General features: G+C 36.8%; 1 protein-coding gene and 1 pseudogene across 2 annotated transcripts in view; one reads left to right on the forward strand and one right to left on the reverse strand.

The window, feature by feature from the left end:
• GABRA2 (gamma-aminobutyric acid (GABA) A receptor, alpha 2) overlaps positions 1-14,309 on the forward strand; it is a 255,148-nt gene extending 240,839 nt beyond the window's left edge. The window contains exon 9 of one of the 2 annotated variants that reach the window (XM_006894170.1): positions 13,275-14,309. In XM_006894170.1, coding sequence (XP_006894232.1) covers positions 13,275-13,571 — 297 coding nt within the window. In that variant the 3' untranslated portion in view covers positions 13,572-14,309. The remainder of the gene's footprint in view (positions 1-13,274) is intronic. The other variant, XM_006894171.1, reaches the window with a different exon arrangement.
• A 3,762-nt stretch (positions 14,310-18,071) lies between these two features.
• Positions 18,072-18,419, reverse strand: LOC102863138 (annotated as a pseudogene).
• Positions 18,420-23,624: the final 5,205 nt, after the last annotated feature.

Here is a 23,624-nt window from a genome sequence, read left to right on the forward strand (position 1 = left end):
ACCCTACTGGAGAAGTTTTTGGATGTGCATAGGGATTTGAGTCTTAGAAGATCCCATTCATCTATGTTATCTTCTCCTGGTTGTAGGTTTTCCACAGCCACTTTTTGCAACCACATGTGCTCGTTTCATGTCTCTGCCACATTTGGATACATTCACATAACGCAATTGCAGTTAGTTGACTTAGGGTGTATTTAACTTTTTTTTTTAATTTTTATTTTATTATTTGTGTGTGTGTGTGTGTATGTGTACCGTCAAATCAGATCTGACTGGTACAGGGGGAGATTGTCCCTCCTTTCTTGGCAGAGCATCTGGTGGATTCGAACTGTGTGCCTCTGGGATTGCAGGGCAGCTTCTTGTGTATTTAACTTTTATATACATTATCAAATTAAAAAATTCTTATGGCACACTTCATTGTGATACTTGTTTTATTATGGTTGTCTGGAATGAACCTGTGATAACTCACCATCCTTATATTTTATATTATTCTTGGCAAGATTATTACACCCACTGTAACGTATCGATTCACCTAATTTTGGCTCATCCTCTACTTTTCCAAATGTAATATAATTTATCTAGGAACTGATCCTTCCTGATAACTTATCCAAGGTATGTGACAGGAAATCCCACCATCCTGTCTTGTAAGGAGCATTCTGGCTGTGTAAGTCTTCCAAATCAGGCCTGTTCCTTCTTCTGACAGTTCATTGTATATTCAACCTTCTTTACTAATATTATCATTTAAAATACATCAATTCTCCTTAGGTGATCCTGAGTCATCGTTCATCTTCTTTTCTCTATTTACCATAATGCTACTTATTGGCCTCCTTGTACAGATTTTTAAAAATATTTTTTATTGATTTTCATATAATATCTTTACACTGGAAGAGGTCTATAACTGTTTCCATTCCAAAGAAAGATGATCCAACAGAGTGTGGAAATTATCAAATAATATCACTAATATCACATGAAAGCAAGATTCTCCTGGAAATTATCCAAAAACTGCTGGAACAGCACATCCAAGAATTGCCAGAAGTGCAGGCTGGGTTTAGAAGAGGTCGTGGTACTAGGGATATTGTAGCTAATGTTAGATGGATCTTGGCTGAAAGCAGGGAATACCAGAGGAATGTCTATCTGTGTTTCATTGACTATGCAAAGACATTTGACTGTGTGGACCACAACAAACTGTGGCTGACTCTGAGAAGAATGGGAATCCCAGAACACTTGATCATACTTATGTGTAACCTATACTTGTACCAGGAGGCAGTCGTCAGAACAGAGCAAGAGAACACTGCATGGTAAAAAGTTGGGACGGTATATGCCAGAGTTCTATATCCATAACTTTTCAATCTATATGAAGAACATATTATCCGGGAGTCTGGGCTCTATGAGGAGAAATGTTGCATCAGGATTGGAGAAAGACTCATCAACTTGAAATGCTTGCTGTAGAAGGTCAAGGACTGCAGCCTTCAATATGGATTGAAGCTCAGTACCAAAGGGTCTCACCACAGGGCTGATTGGCAGCATCGTGATGGATGGTGAAGAGATTGAGATTGTAAAAAGTTGTTATTTTTTTGTTTTGGTGTTTTTTGTTGGCAGTGGTGGTTTTCGGGTTTTTTTGCTTGCCTCCAGAATTAACACTCTTGGCACCAGCAGCCAGGAAATTAAAAGATGTATTTTATTGGGAAAGTCTGCTGTCAGGGACCGCTCCAAAGTACTGAAGAACAATGATGTCAGTCTGGAGACTAAAATGCACCTGATACAGACCATCGTCTTTGCAATCATTTGCTATGTATCAGAGAGCTGGACAATGACTAGTGAAGATAGAAGGAGAACTGATGCCTTTGAGATGTGGTATTGAAGAAGAGTATTGAATATACTGCTATAAACAAACAGGTTTACCCTGAAGAGGGTGAAACTAGGCTGCTCCTTGGATACAAGGATTCTGAAGCTTCATCTGACATATAATGAACATGTTGTAAGAAGTGTCCAGTCCTCGGAGATGGACGTCATGCTTTGCAGGCTGGAGGGTGGAGGGACAACACAGGAGATGAAGACCCTCGATGAGATGAATTGATTTAGTGACTGCGGTAATAGAGGTCAGTGTGTCAGAGACAGTAAGATTGGCATGGGGTAGAGCAGGTCTTAGGACTGAACATAGGGTCACTGAATCGCAGCTGACTTGACAGCACATAATAACAATACCTTTATAGTATGTTTCATCCATATACATTGTGTTTAATACAATCTTTCATTTACATTGTGGTTTGTACAATCATTCATATATATTGCATTATTTTTGTGCAGTTTATTTCTTTCCATTGAAGTTAAATTTTACTTAAAACTGTATAGTTTCTGATCCTTTACATTAAATGTTTCAAGTCCTCTTGGGTCATCTGCATATCTAGAATATTAGTAATTATTCCTTCAATTCTGATGCTGCATTTTTTTTTCTATACAGTCCAGCTTTCTTGGATTATTTGCTCAGCATGCAAATTGAATAATTATTATGAAAGAATACAATTGTTACACATACATTTTCCAGTATTAGACTGAGACGTTATATTGATAACTCAAAGGCTGTACTTCTCAGGCAGTTTGAGTCCAGTCATTAGGAGACATTCCTAATTAGGAGTTCCTTCCTTTGCAATTTATACCTACAGAAAGCCACTGGAGGGTCAGCTATGAGTCAGTTCCAACTCAATGGCAATTAGTTTTTCTTTTAAAAAAAAAATTAAAACCCTGATACATGGCATTGCTCATTTTCTGCATTCATAGTTTTACTTTTTAAAAGAAAGATAAAATGTCTTAGTAGAGATTTGAAGTCATTCTTTTCTTTTTTTTGGTGAGAAAAATTTATATGAAATCATTCTTTTTAAATATACCAATGACAAGAAGTTGTTTTCCCTTTTTAAAGTTATGTAGTTTTTATTTGTAATTTCCTCTCTGAGATTTTGAGGTAGAACGTCTCTGGCTTAACCATAAAACAGAAGTAATGTAAACCATGTTGCATATTTTCCAGGTTTGAGCATCAGTGATTTTCGATGAAGAAGTTAGTGAATGTCTATTTGGGCATGAGTATCACAAAAGCATTGTCTTTAATTTTAGGTAATATAATTACAAAGGAATATTTTAATATTTAAACTATACTGCTGCTGATTCTGTGTCTAAGTCATGGTCCATCTCTCACAATAATCTTTGTCCCAAAAGGATATGCTGCCTTCTGCTTCTTCCTTAATGATAACCAGAACATGGCCAATACTATAGTCTCCACACTTTATTTGCCTTTTCCTATCCAGAATGAGCTATTTATCTTAATACCATTATTAGAAAGCTAACCAATCTCCCTGGTGAGGCCAGAAACAGCCCCAGCTTTGTAAAGTCCTATGTAGTTGGTATGGCAAAAGTCAAAGCTAATAGTTAGAAAAGCCACATTAAGTAATCTACTGTTCAAGTACACTCTCTGTCTGTAGTGACTTATTACTGCAGTGGCAGATGCATTTTATGTTTCTTTGTTTAAATTCTATGCCACAGTTTTGTTTCTTTGCTAAATTCAACACAATTCCAGAACCAATCAAGTACCTAGTTTTCTGACATCTCTTCCACACAATGTTAAATGCCTCTTCGAAACATAAAAATTACATGTCTGCACAAATTCTATACAAGTAATGGTTGTCTAGTTTGTAACTCGGCTCTAGATGTCACTAGTCTGCTAAGAGAGTATACATTTGTTGACATTGTTTAAGTATACATTAACTCCTTTACCAAGTAACTTTGAAAATGTCTATTTTCTCATGCTAAAAGCTAAGGTTCTTGAGGTCTAATTCTCAATAATTTCACTTGTATCATTTGAAACAGTTAGATACTGTGTAAAATAATACAAATTGAGTCTATAAAATATTTTATTTGCCTTACACCAACATTTACTGTCTTATTATATGTAAACACAAGAACTGGTGGATGTGAATCTTGCTCTTTTCAGTGGTCCACTCGACTTCTTACCACTAAGTCACCAGAATTCACTTAGGGTATAAATACTATGCATTATATACTTAATCTTTTCAAGGTCAGCTTTCTGAAGATCATCTCTGAAAAATGGGTCAAGTTTAATATTTTGGGAGAATATTTGAGAGAAAAAGATACCCTCATGTTTTACATACTTTCCTCTTATAGAAAAATCACATAGTCTAATGTTTAAGAGCAGATATTTGGAATTCAGATGCACCTGGACTTATGTTAAGTACGCAGAAGAACAGGTTTTGTAGACCCATTAGATTTATTAGACTCCATTTCTGATAATTGAACTTTGAGTAATAATGGAATGTGAATGTGATATTTGTCAAAGATGATACTTTGAATCTTAACATTCAGTCACACTTTTAACTTTTAGATACTAAAAGATGTTCGTTCTTATTACATTATTAGTTACAGATCAGTTATAGTAATCATTTGTATCATTGCAAATAACATGCAGTGCTACTAAAGGAAAGCGATTTCATAGCTTGTGGAAAGTTGTAAAAGTGGCCCTAGTATCACAGTAGTAAAAGACTTGACTGCTAACCAAAAGGTTGATGATTTCAACCCATCATCTGCTCCACAGAAGAAGTATGTGACTTTCTGATTTCCTAAAGGTTATAGGTGATGTATAGGGAGCAGATGCAATGAAGGAGTGAATAAATTTGACTCCTATACATTTGGTAAAAGGAAACGTTCCCCATCAATAATATCCATTGAAACCTGCAAATAGCTTCATGGTCCTACCTGCCACCCAACATTGCTTCTGCTCCTATTTCTCCCAATCATCAGATCGAGTGTTCATTGCATATTGACTCACAGACTTTACTCATAGTTGTAGGATTTATTAGGGAATAGGTTGTGGAATGGAGGAAATAAAGAATATACATGCAAATCCAGGTTTAGCTCAGCGGTCCCAACCAAGATTAACAAGACATAATTCCTCAGTTAGTTTGAATGGCTTCTCAGTCTTCAAGTGAAAGTCTAGTTTCAGTTCAGCTGCACAAATAAACCTCTGGTTTTCTTAATCATCCTACACGCGTTATCTGACCAGTTATAAGTAAGTTTTTCCTTCAATCACCTCACAAACAAAACCTTTAATTATGGCTCCGTTTCCAGGGTTCCTCTGTTCCTCTTGTCACAGACTCTTCATCGCAGTGCCACTCTCCACCACCATTTTTTTTTCAAATGCAGAATGGACTCTCATATTGGTCCCTTAGCTGCTGATGATTTGCAAGACCATGTGTCTGCAATTAAGGTATTTGGAGACCATAACTCCAGTGGGGCTTATGTAATAGAAAGAAAAACCCATTTTCAAGGTTTCTGACAACCCTACATGACACCATTAGTGGTAAGGAGTTGTACTTCCAGCCAAAGGCATATGCTTTGAATCCTCCAGCTATTCTGTAGGAGAAAGATAAGCAATCTCCCCCTGTGTGATTAACTGCCTCTGAGAACCTGCTGGGAAATCAGCTGTGAGTTGGTTTCAACTCAACAGTACAAAACGCAGCACACCAGGAAGGGAAGAGAGGGAGAGCAGAGTAAAAATCAACACATAGACAAAGACACATACTGAGATAAAGGGAAATTAAGTATCATTATGATAATCAATATGATTATCACGATAGCACTAATGAAAGGGAAAACAAAGAGCAAAACACAAGAAATAATAGCCACCAAAAGTAGATACTATTGTATATATTATCCTTCAAAGTCGGAAATCATAACTCTTAAAACATACGTGTGTGTATTTGTGTAGGAAGAGTCCTGATAGCTTCATGGTAAGGAATTGCACTGTCAAGGCAAAGGTACATTTTCGAATCTACCCACTACTCGGTGGGAGTAAGATGGGCAGTCTCTGCCTGTGCAATTTACTGCCTTTGAAAACCCACTGGAGGGTCAGTTATATGGGTTAGTTCCACCTTAACAGTATACAATGACAATATAGATAGATAGGCATATAGGCAAGAGAACAAATACAGGCGAGGAGAAAGAACAACACCTCTGACCATATAGGTTTAACAGATGACATCTTTAAACTCATTAATAGTCTATGTTATAAATAAATTTGTATAAATAACAAATAGACATACTTTGGACATGTTGCCAGGAGGGACGGGTCCTTGGAGAGGGACATCATGCTTGGGAGGGTTGAGGGACAACGCAGGAGGGGAAGACCCTCTATGAGATGGATTGATTCGGTGACTGGGGTAATCGGAATGGGTGTGTCAGAGGTGGTGCGGTTGGCGCAGGATAGAGCAGGGTTTAGGGCTGTTGTGCATAGGGTCGCTATGAGTCGGAAACGACTTGATGGCACATAACAACAACAACAACAAATAAAAGGATACACAGCTAAATATACTTCTTAATCATAACTAAGCATCCTGAGGGAATGAGTTGCTAGTACTGAGGCCTCACGAAAATAGTCTTGGGATCAGTTGACCTGAGAATCCACAAAGACAGGGTTCTGTATCCTACTTCTGTAATTAGCTTTTAAAAGCTATGATTAGCTTCTGTGATTGACTTTTAAAAGCTTATGAATAGTTATGTATGATGCACCGGACAGATGAAAAGAAAAATGTATAGGAACAAGTAGTCCAAAAGAGTAATGGACTATGTGAACCTCAACTTCTGTGACCCTAAGACAAGATGACGACTGCTTCCTGGTCCACATATAGGTATCACATAAACACAATCAAGTGATCTTGGTTTCACATTTTTCTAAAGGTTAGCCACAATTTGTTGTGATCCACAGTCAAATACTTTTGCATATTCAATGAAACACAGACATTCTCGTACTCTCTGCTTTCAACTAAGATCCATCTAACATGTCCCTAGTGCCACGGCCTCTGCTAAACTCAGTTTGCATGTCTACTGTTGGAGACATTTCCAGAGTACCAAAGATCGATGATTTTAGTTTGGAGACGAGAGTGTGCCTCATCTAAGCTAGGGTCTTCCCAATTACTTGCTATGCACCAGAGATCTGGACAGTGATGAGGAATGCTAGAAGGGTCAATACCTTTGAGTTGTGGTGCTGGGGAAGAGAACAAGCAGGTCTTTCCTGGAGAGGGTGAAATCAAGCCTCCTTGGAGTTTGAAGCTCCATCTCACATTTGGACATGTTACTAGGAGGGACCGGTTGTTGGAGAAGGATATCAGGCTTGGAAGGGTGGAAAGACAGCACAGGAGAAGAAGATGCTGGATGATATGGATTGACACGGTGACTGGGTAAAGGGGGTAGGTATGTCCAAGACATTGAGATTGGCTCAAGATAGAGCAGACTTCAGAGCTATTATACCTAGGGCCACTATGAGTTGCATGTGACTTGATAGCACATTTTTTTAAAAAGAGAGATGAACTAGATTAGATAGTGCCTGGCTAACACTGTTTAATACTCCAAAAGGAATTATAATAGAAGATGATACTTGGAGTTGTGGAAAATATGAAACAAAATTAATAATATTTGAAAAGCAAGGCTTTCCGGTCTTATAGAGACTGGTGGAACCCCTAAGACTATGTACGTTAGTCATCTTTGGAACCAGGAACAAAATTTACTCCTATGGCTTAGCTTTCAGCCAAACACAATAGACAGATAAGGGGGAAAGTATCACCACAGAGACCTTCACTGCTTTCAGTAACCAACCGTATAAGGTTAAAGAACAGCATTTGCCCAGGAGAAAAGACAAGAAGGGGTAGAATACAACAATTAATGGACATTAAAATCACAGGGAAGAAATGAACAGTATATTATCAGAATTTATATTTAGGTTAGGCAAGATACATAGATAGAAAGAGATAGCCTGACTAATTTGCTTTGTAAACTTTCACCCACATAACAATAAAAACAAATATATACATTACAAGTGAAACAGACCAAATGATAGAAAGGAAGCTATGAAGTCAAGGTAAATGCTTTATTAAGAAATTTATGGTTTATTTTTACTGAAAGAACGAAATTGGTACAGCATGCTATTCACAATGAGAATTTACATTATTTAGCAAACATTTAATCTACAAGTTTAGTAAAAGGTTTCCACCGTGATGACTTTATGGAGCACTTCTCCCCTGTCCATAGTAGAGTCACTCTGAGATGGACTCAGCTCCTGTCTGTGGGTTAAATTTGGTTCTTAAGTATCACAAAGGTATTTTGTGTTCTCATTTTATACTTCAGTCAGGCCTGGATGGGAGCTGCATAATTAGTGGGGAAAATGGAAGGAGAAACAGTGTGACTATGAAGCACAGGAAAGCCCACAGATCTTTGTAGATCCTCCCGTGCTTTCAGAGTGCCTTTCTTGATGCATTTCTTTATTTTACTTGAATGTAATTCAAATAAACTGATACTACATGTTTTATTCTAGATTATCATCCCTGTAAACCTTACTATTTTGAATAATTAAGTGCTGGCTTAGATTATTGAATTTGTATAAATATTACCTTCTGTGTGTGTGTTATATGACATCAAGTAAATTTTCATCACAGAGACTATATAGAACTGACCCATAGGCTTTTCTAGGTTGTCTTTAGGGGAGTAAATGGTCAGGTCTTTTATCCTGCAAAGCCACTAAGTGACTGTTATTGTTGTTTATTGCCTTCGAGTTGAGCACAATTCATAGTGAACAAAAGGCCTAAAGCCCCTCTACAACTATCGGCATTTATCAAAGTTCATAGTTTCCAAAGGCATGTTGTTTAGGAAGTGGACGTGGCTCCTAGCTTTCAAACTAAGTGACTAGAACTCACAAACTTTTGTTTAGCTGTAGGTGCTAAACCATCTCACTATCAAGGTTTCTTATATTGGGACAGTCATGTGGGTCAGTACCTTTTGTATATTCAGATTTTGTTAATTGATCCACTTAATATTTGCCTTTCTGGTGGTATGCAAGGAGCTGAAGACTAATATTACAAGAGTTAGCAAGAATCATCAAAAGCCTTTAGTGAACTTTATCTTAATGGGAAAAGAGATGTCAGTGACAGAATCACAGCAATGAAGGAAGCATCAACACATAGTGAAATATACCATGATAAAAAGTATAGAAAGGATATTTGTGGAGCTTAGAGATTAGACTTGACAGATTGGGTGAGAAAAGCCTTTCTAGGTAAATGATGTTTAACTGATTAATGTGAGAGAGAAGTTGCGTTGTTGTTAGCTGTCATTGAGTTGTCATTCACTTGAGGTAGGTAACCTCATGTGAAATGCTGCCTGATCTGGCACCACCCAGTGAGCCCCTGATGGTCTATTGACGTGACTGTTGTAATCCTCAGGGTTGTCATTGACTGATTTTGGAAGTAGGTCCCCAGAATTCTGCTCAGCATCATAGCAACAATCAACCACTAATGGGCTAGTTAGTGGTGGCCACCCATGATGTGGGGTAACTGAGAATCAAACCCAAGTTCTCCAATATTGAAGGTGAGAATCATATCACTGAACCACTAGTGTTCACAGGCAAAGAAAAGTAGTCAGGTGGAAAATGTAGTAGTGGCATTTGGTTATAGGACTAGTATTACCAAAAGTACTGAGTCAAGAAAGTGCTCTTCAGTTCCTACAGCTGGACGGTCGATGCAATGAGTAAAGGAAAGTGGCCTTGAGATGTATTAGCTTTAGACTCCGTTTCATTGAATGCTGCTTAAAAAAATTTGCCAGAGGAGTGGAATTACTTAATTTATGTTTTTACAAGATCATGGCCCTGCCAATTGGTCCAGTGGTGAGAATCTTTATCTTCTTGATGTTGAGCTTCAATCCATTTTGAAGACTACAATCCTTGAATTTCTGCAACAAGTGCTTCAGGTCTTCAGTTTCAGCAAGCAAGGTTTGTGTCATCTGCATAATGTAGGGTGTCAATAATTCTTCCTCCAATCTTGATATCACACTCCTCCTCATAAAGCCCTGCTTCCTGAATGATCTGCTCTGCATATAGATTGAAAAGGTATGGGAACAGGATGCATCTCTGACACACTTCTTTCCTGATTTTGAGGCATGCAGTGTTTCCTTGCTCTATTCTGAGGACTGCTTCTTGGTCCAAGTATAAGTTTTGCATAAGCGCAATCAAGTGTTCTAGAACTTTCATTTTCCTCAAGGTTAGCCACAATTTGTTATCCACGCAGTCATATGTCTTTGCATAGTCAATGAAACACAGATAGACATTCTTCTGGTATTCTCTGCTTTTGGAAAAGGTCCAACATTGGCAACCTGGTGCCACAACCTCTTTTAAACCAGCTTGTATTTCTGGTAGTTCTCTGTCAATGTACTGTTCAAGTCTTTTATGGATAATCTTCATCAGGATTTTGCTAGTGTGTGATATTAGTGATATTGTTCAGTAATTTCCACACTCTGTTGGGTCACCTTTTTTTTGGAATGGAAATGTATGTGGATCTCTTTCATTCAGTTGGCCAAGTAGTTATCCCCCAGATTTCTTTGCACAACTTGGTGAGCCCATCCAGGACAGCATCTGTTTGCTGAAATATATCAATTGGTATTCCATCAATTCCTAGGGCTTTATTTCTTGCGAAGTCCTTCAGAGCAGCATGAACCTCCTTCTTCATCATAGTTGCCTCTTGCTCATATGTTGTTTCTTGAAATTCCGTGTCAGCCACTTCTTTTTGGTACAATGGCTCTGTATACTCCTTCCATCTTCTTTTACTACTTCCTGCATTATTCAATATTCTGCCATTGCAGCCTTAAACATTGAAACTCGTGGCTTGAATTTATTCTTTAGTTCTTTCTGCTTAAGAAGTGCTGAGCAAATTCAGCCTTTTTAATTTTCCTACTCCAGCTACTTGCACATTTCATTATATTTTGCCTTGTGTTCCTGAGTGGCCCTTTGAAATCTTCTATTTAGCTCCTTCTTGATTTCCTCCATTTGTTTTGGTTTCTTGGTGCTCTAGTGCAGTATTCAGTCTCTTCTGAGATCCATTTTGGTTTTTCCTTCTTCTTCCTTCTTTGTAATGATTGTTTGCATTCTTCTTAAACGATATTCTTTATATCTTCCCACAGCTTATCTGGTCTTTATTCATTAGTGTTCAAGGCCCTAAGCCAATTCCTGAGTTGGTTTTTAAATTCATGGAGGATAGACTCAAGGTCAAATTTTTATTCCTGTGGATATGATTTAACCTTCTTTAGTTTTAATTTGAAGTTGCATTTGAGAAATTGATGGTCTGTTCCACAATCAGCATCTGGCCTAATTTTTACTGCTTCTATTGAAGTTCTCCAGTGGTTCCCTCCACAGATGTAGTCAGTCTGATTCCTTTATGTTTCTTATAAAAGATACTTGCTATGAATAAATCATTGATTTTACAGAATTCTATCATTCTATCCCCAGCTTCATGTCTATCACCAAGTCCATACTTTCTAACTGCTGATCCTTCTTCCTGATTCCCAACTTTTGCATTCCAGTCACCTATTATTATTAATGCATCTTATTTACATGTTTGATCAATTTTTTACTTCAACAGGCTATTCCTCCTCTTTGACTCTGGTTATAGGCACATAAATTTGAATGATAGTGGTATTAACAGGTCTTTCTTGTATGTGTATGGATATTATCCTATCACTCACAATATTGTATTTTCAGATGGATCTAAAAATGGCCTTTTTAACTATGAAAGTGACCCAGGTTTTTTTCCCCTCACCTTTTCATCTCCAGCATAAGAGATCATTTGATCATAGGATTCAGAATGTCCCATGCCAACCCATCTCATTTCACTAATAGCCAATATGTCAATATTTATGCATTCCATTTCTTTCTTTACAATGTCTAGTTTTCGTGCATTCATGCTTTTCACATTCCACGGACCAGTTAATTTCTTCTTAAACTGATTCTCCTCCATTGTGTTTCCAAATTTGACGGCTCGGCTTCAGTTGAAATATCTGTTAGTCTCCTCTAAGTGTGCTCTACTGTACATAGAGTTTTCAAAGGCCAGTTATATTTTGGAAATAGATGGCCAATCCGTCTTCCTAACTTTCTTAATATGGATGCTTAGTGTTAGAACAATATCTGACAGACAAACATTTTTCCTAGGAGATGAAAGACCCTTACAGAAATAACCAATACATTCAACTGCCCCCACTCCCAGCACGTGTGAGTTGTTTCTTCCGTTTCCCTTCTCAATCCCATTCCTTTCACATCCGGCTACTTGGTCAAACCCCCCTTCCCCAGCCACCCCTTAATATGATCACAAGTCACTTCTGTAATGCCCTGCACTGCACTGTGCTACTGGTCTCTCACACTGTTGTCTGTCTCTTGTTTAGGAGGATGTACGTCCAAATACCATGTATCAACTTCAGAGAAAGATTTTTTGCTTGATGCATTACTGAGGAAAGGTCTTGGCCACAGAGCTTCTACTAAGTTTTGTGACTTACTGTCTCTGTGTACATTGCTGACACAACATAATAATTCCAAGGTCTGGTTTGGTCATTTCTAGATCTGATAGAGTGGTGGCTGTCAGGCCTGAAGCAGGTTTGAGACTGAAGATATCCTTTCCCAAAAGATGAGATTAAGGTAGCTGATACTTTTCTGGGAGAAAGGTCTTACCTGATCAAGGAGATTTGAGAGAGCTCTCAGATTCCACTTTGTGTGACTCTCTGGGTTCCCAAAGCTCTGTGTGTGTGTGAGGAGGCCACTCAATTTGCAGCCCAGACCCACCAGAAACAATGTCGCCAGACCAGAGTTAATTATAATCAAATGAAATCATAAGAGGAAACAGGTGAAGAAAGTAGTGAAAGAAAAAATATCTAAGTTTATACTCTTTTTTTATTCTATATTTTTAGTATTTATTGTTCTGTCATCTACATATGGTTACAATTTTTCATAGCCTGAGTAAAGCAGTTGCTGTAAGAGTTTTGGCATGTAAGTGGGGGAAAGGGTCCTTTGATCAACTTACAAAATTCCTTATTCAGAAGTTAGAATGATTCATTGCACATTGGTAATTTCATTTTGTTACAGGTATTTCTGCTTTTCGCATTTAGATTCACATAACAAATATTAGAATCCTAAGGGTTTTAGAAATATACGTTTGTTGAGTTTGTAATTTCTTTTTATTGTTGAAAATAGCAAAAATGATTCCCCAGGAAAATGGCATGAATGGTTTTGACATTAAAGAAGGTTTCTTCATTCTAAAGTTTTTTAGACTTTGACTCTTTTAATTTAATTTCCTAAACTCTTGCTTTCTTATGGATAATAATGTTTATCAAGCTAACTATCTGAAAAAAAGTTTATATTGTTGGCTAAACTCACACTCTGTGTGATTTTTTTCTATGTATGTGTTTTCCAATAGAAAAAAGAGAAAGCTTCTGTTATGATACAGAACAATGCTTATGCGGTGGCTGTGGCCAACTACGCCCCGAATCTCTCAAAAGATCCAGTTCTTTCCACCATCTCAAAGAGTGCCACCACGCCAGAACCCAACAAGAAGCCAGAGAACAAGCCAGCCGAAGCCAAGAAAACCTTCAACAGTGTTAGTAAAATTGACAGAATGTCTAGAATAGTTTTCCCAGTCTTGTTTGGCACATTTAACTTAGTTTACTGGGCCACATATTTAAACAGGGAGCCTGTATTAGGGTTCAGTCCTTGAACCAATACCCAGGGTTATCTTTGAGATATATAGCAACTTTAATCTCAGTTTGTTTTGCCATGTACAGTCTGACTAATAACTGCTAATTTGTGAACCAACATGTACAGTGTATATATAACGATGTAGCTTACCAGTAGATCTCTTAACGGAGTCACACATTTGCTAACTTATGAAACTGCAGACAGAGAGAACCTCATGCCAAAAGAGCCATTGCCTATTTTTCAAAGATTTGCTTTAGGAACTGATAGAAAGTGGGTTTCAGACATCTTGGTTTATTTCCTAACCCTTAGAACAGATAAAAATTGGGGATCTACACCACACTTTTATGGATCCCTTTTATTTAGGTATCAAATGTGAATATTTTCTACTGTTGCCTAATTATGATGTGTGGGAAGGCTTTTCTCAGTTTCAGAACCTGGTGGCTGCCACATCAGTCCTCTTCCAGAGTGCTCAAAATCCCTGCTCATGTAACTGGAAGCTTGGCACACATAAGATGAAAAACTAGAGAGTATTCAAAATCAGCTCTTAATTACTCCATGTAGTATCTATAGCCATGTACATAATACAGCATGACAAACTCAGATAATTACAGGAGTCACCCCTGACAGAATGTTAATTATACCTAGAATTTAATAACAACTGAAATGTCATGCTCATTACATTTTTAACTTCCCAAGCTTAGTCAAAAGTAAAAATTGAAACCTGATGAATTACTTTCATCATTGGAAACTCCTTTAAATTGGGGGAGGGGAGGTGAAGCGGCAGAATATCTTACTCTTTGCAGTTATTTATGGTACTGAAATAGATCAGCCAAATTTTCTTGGTGCTGGAGCCTGGAAACAGCATCCAGTGTGGCTGCTGTGGGACAACATTCATATTGGATTAGAAAATTGTGCCAAAAACTCCCACTGATGAGAATTCATAGGTGTCAGAGAATATCGATGTGCACTTATCTGATTCTCCTCATTCCTGTTTACTGCAAATTCTGCCTTAAGGCTTCTTTCCTTCAGGACTTAGAAGCCACCAATTCAAAAGGAAAGGGCAGTAAATTGGCACATTTTTCTGTCTTGCAAGCAGCTCTTTCAGTTAAGAATTAATGTAAATCTGCTTTTGTAAATTGCAACTTTCAATTTCACTGACTTAAATTTACAACAGCTTTGTATACCAGAGAGATTTTGGTTAGAGATAAACATTTTTAATCTGAAACTTTGAAACGTCACCAACAGATAATGAATTATTGAAAACAAACACACACACACACACACACACCTAAATTAGAATTATCAGGCACAAACAAATAGGTAGTTAAGTTAGAAGGCACACTCACACAAACAGGTAGCTAAGTTAGAAGTCACCATTTGTAACTTTATATGATTAGTATTTATTAAGGGATGAAATACACAGTCCCCTTAAAAAGATTACAGCCAGGAAAATGCTTGGAGACAGTTCTGCTCTGTCATACCTGGTCTCTCCAAGTCAGAATCAACTCAGTGGCACTCACCAACAAAATATGCTTCTTTTTTTTTAATGTTTGAAAAAAGCAGTCTTTATGCCCCTGAAATACAGTAATATAATTTAATAATTGTCCATCATGCCTGGAATAAAGTTTTGGGGAAACGTAAAATCCTTTTGATTCACAGAAACATTAGCAGTTATTAGTGGACTTTTAATAATAGATTTACCTTTATGATGGTGTCTTTGTAGAAACATAGTCAAATAGTGGAATTTCCTGCAGTTTTGTACAGTATTTGAGTCTAGTGCATAAATCAGTGTCTTCAAAAATCAATAAAAGGAGTATCTTATGGAAATAAGCAAAAATCACAGCAAAAATTGCCTTTGCCTTGTTTATTTAGTTTCTCTCATTTTTGTTTTACTGTGACTCCATTATGTGCTTTGCATGACTATATTAATGCCAAGGTCACAAATGCATTTAATGAAAAGAATTTGCCATGAAGACAGCCTTGACATTAAAGATCCCCTCACAAAAGAAAATTTATAACCCTAAATAAAAAATAAACATGTTCTATATGCCAGTAAATGTATTTCTTTAATTCCCTTCCAATAATAACTATTTGTTATCTAAATAGTTTAAAATATGCACTTTAGTCATGTGATGACATAGAAAATATCCTATTTCTAAGATGCATTAGTCTAAGTATGTAATGCTTGAAGGAAAGCAATAAAAGTGCTTTTTAAGGTTTGAATCTATTAGACATGATTAAATTTTCTATGTAGGTTTTGCATTTCCCCATAATGTCTGACAATAAACTATACATTTATAAATATGTACATATGTAAAAATAGTTGTAAATACCAACTTCCGTAGGACAACAAGACTCGCCTCTTACCTTTGACATAGAACTGCATTGATGACCCCAGTTTTAATAGTGTTTATGGAAGATTGGCCAGAAAAGTTTCTGTCGTTTCTGTCACTTCTTATTTGTAGTTGCAATTGTTAAAATCGTATTTGAGCATTATAACGTGCTAATAATTCAGATATTCCAATAATGTGAACAGGATTTCCTGTTATTTTTCTCAATATTGGTGGGGTTTTTTCCCCCAACACTGATTCTCTTTATTTTAAATAAATCAAAAGCAGCTTTTGCTCCTGATAGAGAGAGGATGCCCCCTGAGAAAATTATTTCATAAAGCAGTTACTTTTAATGATTATTTTCATTTCCACAAACCAATTTAAAAACGTAAGTCTTATGGATTTGCCAAATTCAAGGTAATTTTTTTTTCTGGAAATGAATTTTTAGTATCCTAACATCAATCTCATTGGCCCAAAAGTATTCCCCTTATTTCTTGTAGTGTATATCTACATAAAGAGTTATGTTCTGTATAAAATATAGATAAACCTTAGATGTACATATATAGAGGTTTACGTAATGTTACTGTATAACTGTGGCTCAAATTCAACGAATATTCAGCAAATGTTTTGCTCGTCTTCTATGTGTCATTCTCAGCAGCTGTTTTCTGTCCACTCATATTGCACTCACAGAATTGAGTTTAATAATAAAGTGCATCTCATCTTACAAAAGACTTGAAATCCAATATGAAGTGTGTAAACTTAGCACCAAGAGTTTCTTTCTGAGCTGTGACATCACTAATGTGCTAAGGTGGTGGCTTTTTGCTCTTTTTCTGCTGTCCATGCTGTTCTTTGAATATAAAATGAGAGTTAATATGCCATTTAATAAATTTTTTAAAACACCAATGATTTCTAAAGTGCCAATTGTAATGTTTAGTGCTTGTTTCAGGGAGTGCTCTCTTTCCAGTTATCTCAGGGTTGGACAAGTGAGCCCCTGGAGCCATGTTTCTAAATCCTTTTTTTAAAAAAAATAAATGATTCAGAATTTGTTTTAAAAATCACGAAAGATATTTCACTCATATGTTCTGTAAATGTATGTATATCATACATGTATTTAGAGGGGCTCTTTTTGTCTTACTGGGTGAGGAAACTGAATTCATGGTTGTCTCGGGAATTCAAGAAAGCTGTCAAAGTGTTAAAAACACTGCATAGAGACACAGTATTCTATTTTAAAATTGGTTTTCATTCAATCACTTACTTACATTTTGTCTTACAATATCAGATGCAGTTGTCCAGTGCTGTTATTTACAGTGTCTCATCGAAACCTTGGTCTACATTTCCCTTCACCCTTCTCTTCCATTTGCTAATCTCTGCTTCCTCTCTGTCTACTTCTGGAATCAATCTTCCACCAGAGACAACATTCCACAGTTGTTTCTAGCAGTGTTCTAACAAAAGGAGAAGAGCGGTAGCTCACATCACCTGCATTCTTGTAGTTCTCCAGTATCTATTAAGAATTTTTAGTTCACATGCTCTGTGCTTGATGCCCTCATGCAATACCCATGAAACAAAAATACTTCGTCATTCGAAATCTAGGCCAACATAAATATGTTTATTACAACAGGTTGGTATTAGTATTAGCTTTTTAAGTCCCCTAAATTCAGCTGCGTATTTTTTATCTGTTTCATGTGAAAAGACAGAATTACAAAGGAATTATGAGCTGGACTATTACTGATCTGTAATGACACTAACTGAGATCTCATGTGCACCTTGGGCTTTTTATTAATGCAAAACACAAAGAAGCATAAGCTCTAAATGGGGGAGGGATGAGTAATTATTTTTAACATCTGCATGCTTAGAGACCATAACTACTATATCAAAACTAATCATTGGAGTGTGGACAAGAAAAACCATGATTAATGTTGTTTTATTTCTCTCTCTATTTAGTACAGATAGTATTTAATAAAGTTCTGTAACATCCATAAAACTCATGTCACCAAAGTTTGTATTTGGATAGAGATATTTCCATTGATGATTTAAAGATTGTTATTTTTATCAAAATAAAAGATAAATTCAGTACTTCCAAAACCAGAATAGACATTTCTTAGAAAACCACTCCAAAGTTAAGGTGTTACTAATTAAAACAAGTAAATTGTTTTCTTTGTTGTTGTTGTTGTTGTTTACACTTTATTACATCAAATGGACTTTGGGGGACAGTGGGGCGCACTCAGTCCTTCTTGGCAGCCGCCTTCCTCATGGCAGCCAGGACGTTGCTGAGTTCTCCCTTCCTCTTGGCGCGGATGTGTGTCCCCACCCTTTTCTTGATGAACTTGAGGGTCCGCTTGTCCTTGGAGACCTTGAGCAGCTCTATGGCCCGTCGCTCTTAGGGCGCGAGGCCACACACCTCCCGGATCACGTCCCACACGAACTTGGTGTGCTTGGTGAGACGCCCGCGGCGGCGGCTGTGCCTCGGCTTGCTCACGTTCTTGGTGAGTTTGTGGCCCTTGTTGAGGCCCACGGGCCATAGGGTACCGCACTGCCATGGCTGCTGCATGTCTATGGCTGTTTTCTTTTTCTTAATTTTAAGAAAAACAGGAAGTTATTAATGTATATAAAAGCTATTTTAAAGTCAAGATAAAACTTACTAAATTTATTTAAAAGACATTTGGGGAAAGCACAATCATGTATCACTACATTTTCTTTAAAATTTGTATTTATTAGCATATTTTAGACAATCATCCCTTAAATACTAGTTAAAATTCTCCTTTATTAGTTTTTATAAAAACGTTTTCTTATATAAGCCACTGTTTGCCCAATTAAAACCACTCTTTGCCTCTTTTGTAGTTGATCCTTAACAACAGCTTTTATGTTTAAGTTTACAATAATTTTGTCTCAAAAACTTTAATAATATTTGAGTCGAGGGACCTCTGATCTTCATGTCATGAGTGAAATTCTACTTTCGCAAGTGTAAAATAATTTTTTTACAAATAAAAATATTTTTGAAAGCCATCATTATGTAGCTTTAACTATAAGAATTAAACTAATTTAATACAATAATTTTTATAAATAATACATAACAAACTTAATAATTAGGATTTACTTTGGAGACCTGACATGATTTGAAATCTCTTTTTAGATGATACAGATGTTTTCCTAATGTGTTGGTTCTGTTGTGAGGTAATCCATGTCATTTCTTATTGTCAGTGTTTTGTATCTTCTCTTTTTTTTTTAAGTTTTTAGTTTGCTCTTTTGAATCATAACACTTAAAATAGTTTCTTGATTATGATTTGTAAGATAAGAGCTCTGGTGATGCAGTAGTTCAGTGTTCACCTGCTAACCAAATGGTATCTAATTTATAAACCTAGAAGCTGTTACACAGAAGAAAGATGTGGAAGTTCCCATAAAGATTTATACCCTTGGAAATCTCTGAGGAACCTCTGCTCTATCCTAAGGGCCACTGTGAGTTGAAATTGACTTTGCAGTTAGGGGTTTAACAGGTAAAGATAGCAAGTCTTTTAATTCCATGCTTTGTCAAGATTTGTGAGCACTCCTTAAAAAAAATAAAGTAGTTCATTTACAAAGACTAATGCCCTTTATTGATCAGTTGTATATAATTTTATGGAGAGCTTTATATATGCTTAGTATAATTCCTGATACCCTGGGTGCCTAGCATTATTAAAGAGCACACACACAAAAAAAATTTCAAGCAAAGAGAAAAACAAAACAACTGCTTTTGTTTTAACAAAATTTATATATACACTATTTTGGAAACTATGAGAAGGCCACTCTCTGTTTTTCTGCAAGATCAAATCTGATAAAACACTAACAAAAACACACTGTACTTAGATGCAAACAAAATATTCATTTAAATACTGCTTTTCACCAATAATGGTTGCAATATAGTTTCTGACTGTGTTTTTGTGGCCTATTGATAATGATAGTGGATATTGATAATGATAGTGGATAGTGACACTGCCAGCCCAAACTTCATTCTAATCCACCAGTTGCTCTTAGGAAGAAAGATCAGCAATCTCCTCCCATGGGATTTGATGCCTCTGAAAATCTGCTAAAGGATCAGCTATGGTTTAGTTCCAGCTCACTGGTACATAACAACAGCAATAATGAAGTTGTAGTGGTGTAAAAACATCATGATAGGTGGAGAGGAGATTTAAACTGTCAGCAGCTTCAACCTACTTGAATCCACAGTGGACATCGTTGGTACCAGCAGGCTGGAAGTAAGGAGATGCTTTGCACTGGGAAAATCTATAGTTAGGGACCTTTTTAAATTCTTGAGGAGTAATGATGTCAGTTTGAAGACTAAGGTGCATCTGATTCAGTCCATAGTCTTTCTGATTACTTACGATGCTTCTGAGATCTGGATAATGAATATGGATGGCAGAAAAAAAAACTTGATGCCTTTGATCTGTGATGTTGGAGAAGAGCACTGAACATCTCATGGATGGACAAGAGAACAAATATATATCTTGGAGCCTGAGTGCTCTTTGGAGGCAAGAATGATGAGGCTTCGTTTCACATTCTTTGGGCATATTGCTAGGAAGCGTTATTCCTTGGAGAAGGACATGATGCTGGGAAGGGAGGAGGGTCATTGAAGGAAAGGAAGACCCTCAACCATGGTGACTGCTGCAATGAGCTCTTTGTGTGTCAGAAAGTTGAAGATGGCGCAGAGTAAAACAGGCTTGAGATCTTTTGTTCATAGGGTTGCTATGGATGTACTCAATGCCACCTAACCGCAACAGTAGTGTAATCTACAGAAAGTTGTGCTGCTAACGCATAAGTGTCACTTCTCTGGTGACTAAATCCAACAAAGTCTGTGAGAAAATTGAACAGTCTTCTGTGCAACGTACAACTTTGGAAAACCTGTTGAAACGTTCCCACGCAATGGTAATAACAGAGAATGATAGAATATGAGAAATGTTTGAAGTTGACTACGCACACTAAGTAGTAAGCACTGCCCCTGGCTTCTTATTTGCCATTCTATTAGTAGTAAGACATTTTCTTCCCCATACTATTAACTTTACGCTGTTTAAATGTAGTTTCCTGAAACACTAGATTGCAATGTGTTGATTTAAGTTTTTTTTTAACTTATTTACAGAGACAAGCTTGTGCTGACTTCAAATAAAAACAGGTGTTATAACTATATTGAAAAAAGTTTATTGGTGTCGATTTTTTTATCGTTCTTTTTTAGAAGATTAACATAGCATGATCTCAGAATGCAAGTTATGTACAAGCTAGTTCAACAAAACTTTTTGTGAAAACAGCATTCTAAAAACATGAAAAAAACACGTTAAACACCGAATAGTTAGAAATGATTAATTACAAATGTGCTACTCCTTTATTTTTAAACACTTAACATAGTAGTTGAAACACTTACCTGTGCTTTAAGCATAAAAAATGTATAAAGTTTAATATGCAATTAAAAAGGTCTAAATGAAACAATATATGAGGCACAATTTTCAGGAAGTAATTGCTGATTGGTCTTGAGTATGTACCCTGTATTTTGGTAACTTTGGGGTTTTTTTTGTTTTTTCAATTTCAATTTCTCCTGGACAAATTAATTTGTTCTACTCCAATCAGAGGCATGTGAACTTTTGTGAAAAACATGCAGTGTGCTTGGAAACTTAAACATATTTCATATGTTTTCAATTAGAAAAGAAAAACATAAATGAGTGACCCTTGGTTCAAATTGATAATAAACTTACATGATGAGAAACCTTCATAATAATTGCTCCAACACTAAATTTGATATTTTCTGGGTAACAGAATGCTTAAGTTTTCTGTGAAAAATCAATGGAGAAGCTCTATCAACTGTGAAAACTGCACAGGTTGCTAATTGTGGATCAGATCATTAACTACATGTATGCAAGTAAGTTCAAACTGAAGCTAAAGAATATAAGATACAATCCAAAAGAACCAACATTTGACCTTGAATCTATCTTTCCATCTCAGGAACAGGTTTGAGGCCTTGAATACTAATGAGAAAGGACCAGATGAGCTGTGGGAGAATTATCAAGAATATCATCCATAAAGAATGGAAAAGGTCATTACAAGACAGAGGAAGAAGAATAGGCTAAAATGGATGTCAGAAGAGACTCTGAATATTGCACTAAAGTGACAAGAAGCAAAAGCAAAGGGAAGAAATAAAGATGCGAAGGAGCTCAACAGAAAATTTCAAAAGGCAGAGTGGGAAAACAAAGCAAAGTATTATAATAAAATGTTCAAGAAGATGGAGTTGGCAAATCAAAAGGGATGAAATCACGCAACATTTTTTAAGCTGAAGGACCTGAAGAACAAATTCAAGCCTTGAATTATGATACTTAAGAATGCTGTGGGGAGAATGTTAAATGACCCAGGAAGCATGAAAAGATCATGGAAAGAGTACTCAGAGTCACTAGACAAAAAAAATTAGCTGACACAGAAGAATTTCATGAAACAATATATGATCAAGAGCCTTGGTGATGAAGGAAGAAGTTTAAGCTACTCTGGCAAAAACAAGACCCGAGGAATTGATGGCATACCAAATTACTTACTTCAACAAACAGAAGCTGCCCTGGATGTTCTCATCAATTTTTACCAAGAATCTTGGAGACAAGCACCAGGAAAACTGATTGGAAGAGGTCCATATTTGTTCCTATTGCAAAAAACAGGTGACCTGACACTGTGGAAATGATCAGAAAATATAATCAATGTCACATGCAAGCAAGATTCAGTGGGAAATTATCCAAAAACGACTGGAACAACATATCAACAGAGAATTTCTAGATGGGCAGGCTGGGTTCAGAAGAGGCTATGACAGTAGGGATATTAAAGCCAATGTTAGATGGATCCTAGAGCTATGTTTCATTGACTATGCAAAGGCATTTGACTGTATGGATCACAACAAAATGTGGCTACGTGTGATAAGAACGAGAATCCCAGATCACTTGATTGTGCTTATACAAAATTTATAATTGGACCAGAAGGCAGTCATAAGAACAGAGCAACGAAACACTTTTGTTGTTGTCGTCGAGTTGCCTGCGACCCATAGCAACCCTATGTACAGAATCTCTGAACCTTTTCCTGTTCTGAGCCTGTTTCATTAATTCCAACACGCCATTGCCTCATTTACTGTACCAATCCATTTCATCTGGAGTCTTCCTCTCCTGTGCTGTCCATCCACACTCTACCAAGTATGATGTCCTTCTCCAAGGACCCCTCTCTCCTGGCCATGTGCCCAAAATATGTGAGACAGCTTCAAAATCCTAGGCTCCAAGGAAAAATTTGGTTTCGCCCCTTCTAAGACAGACCTATTTGGATTTTTAGCAGTCCATGATATGTTCAAGACTCTTCTCAAGCACCGCAACTCGAAGGTATTTATTCTTATTTTGTCATCATTAGTCACTGTCCAGGTTTTTGATGAATAACAAGTAAATGTGAAGAACATGGCCAAGATTAGGTGCACCTTAGTCTCTAAACTGACATCTTTGCTTTTCGGTGCTCTGGAGAGGTCCCTGACAACAGATTTTCCCAATGTACAGACTAGGAAGAAGGATTGGCCATCCACTTCTGAAATGGCAGGCCTCTGAAAACCCTATGTACAACAGAACAGATTTAGATAACAGAAATGGCAAAGGAGGTTGAGTTTTCAAGCATGGAAATATAAAGGAAGAGGAACAGTTGTAAGCAGACACTGGTGATTGGGACATGGAATGTGAGAACCATGAATGTAGGAAAATTAGATATTGTTAAGG

Source organism: Elephantulus edwardii, unplaced genomic scaffold, assembly GCF_000299155.1.
Source record: "Elephantulus edwardii isolate Elephantulus edwardi_28Jun2011 unplaced genomic scaffold, EleEdw1.0 scaffold00137, whole genome shotgun sequence".
Taxonomy (NCBI): domain Eukaryota; kingdom Metazoa; phylum Chordata; class Mammalia; order Macroscelidea; family Macroscelididae; genus Elephantulus; species Elephantulus edwardii.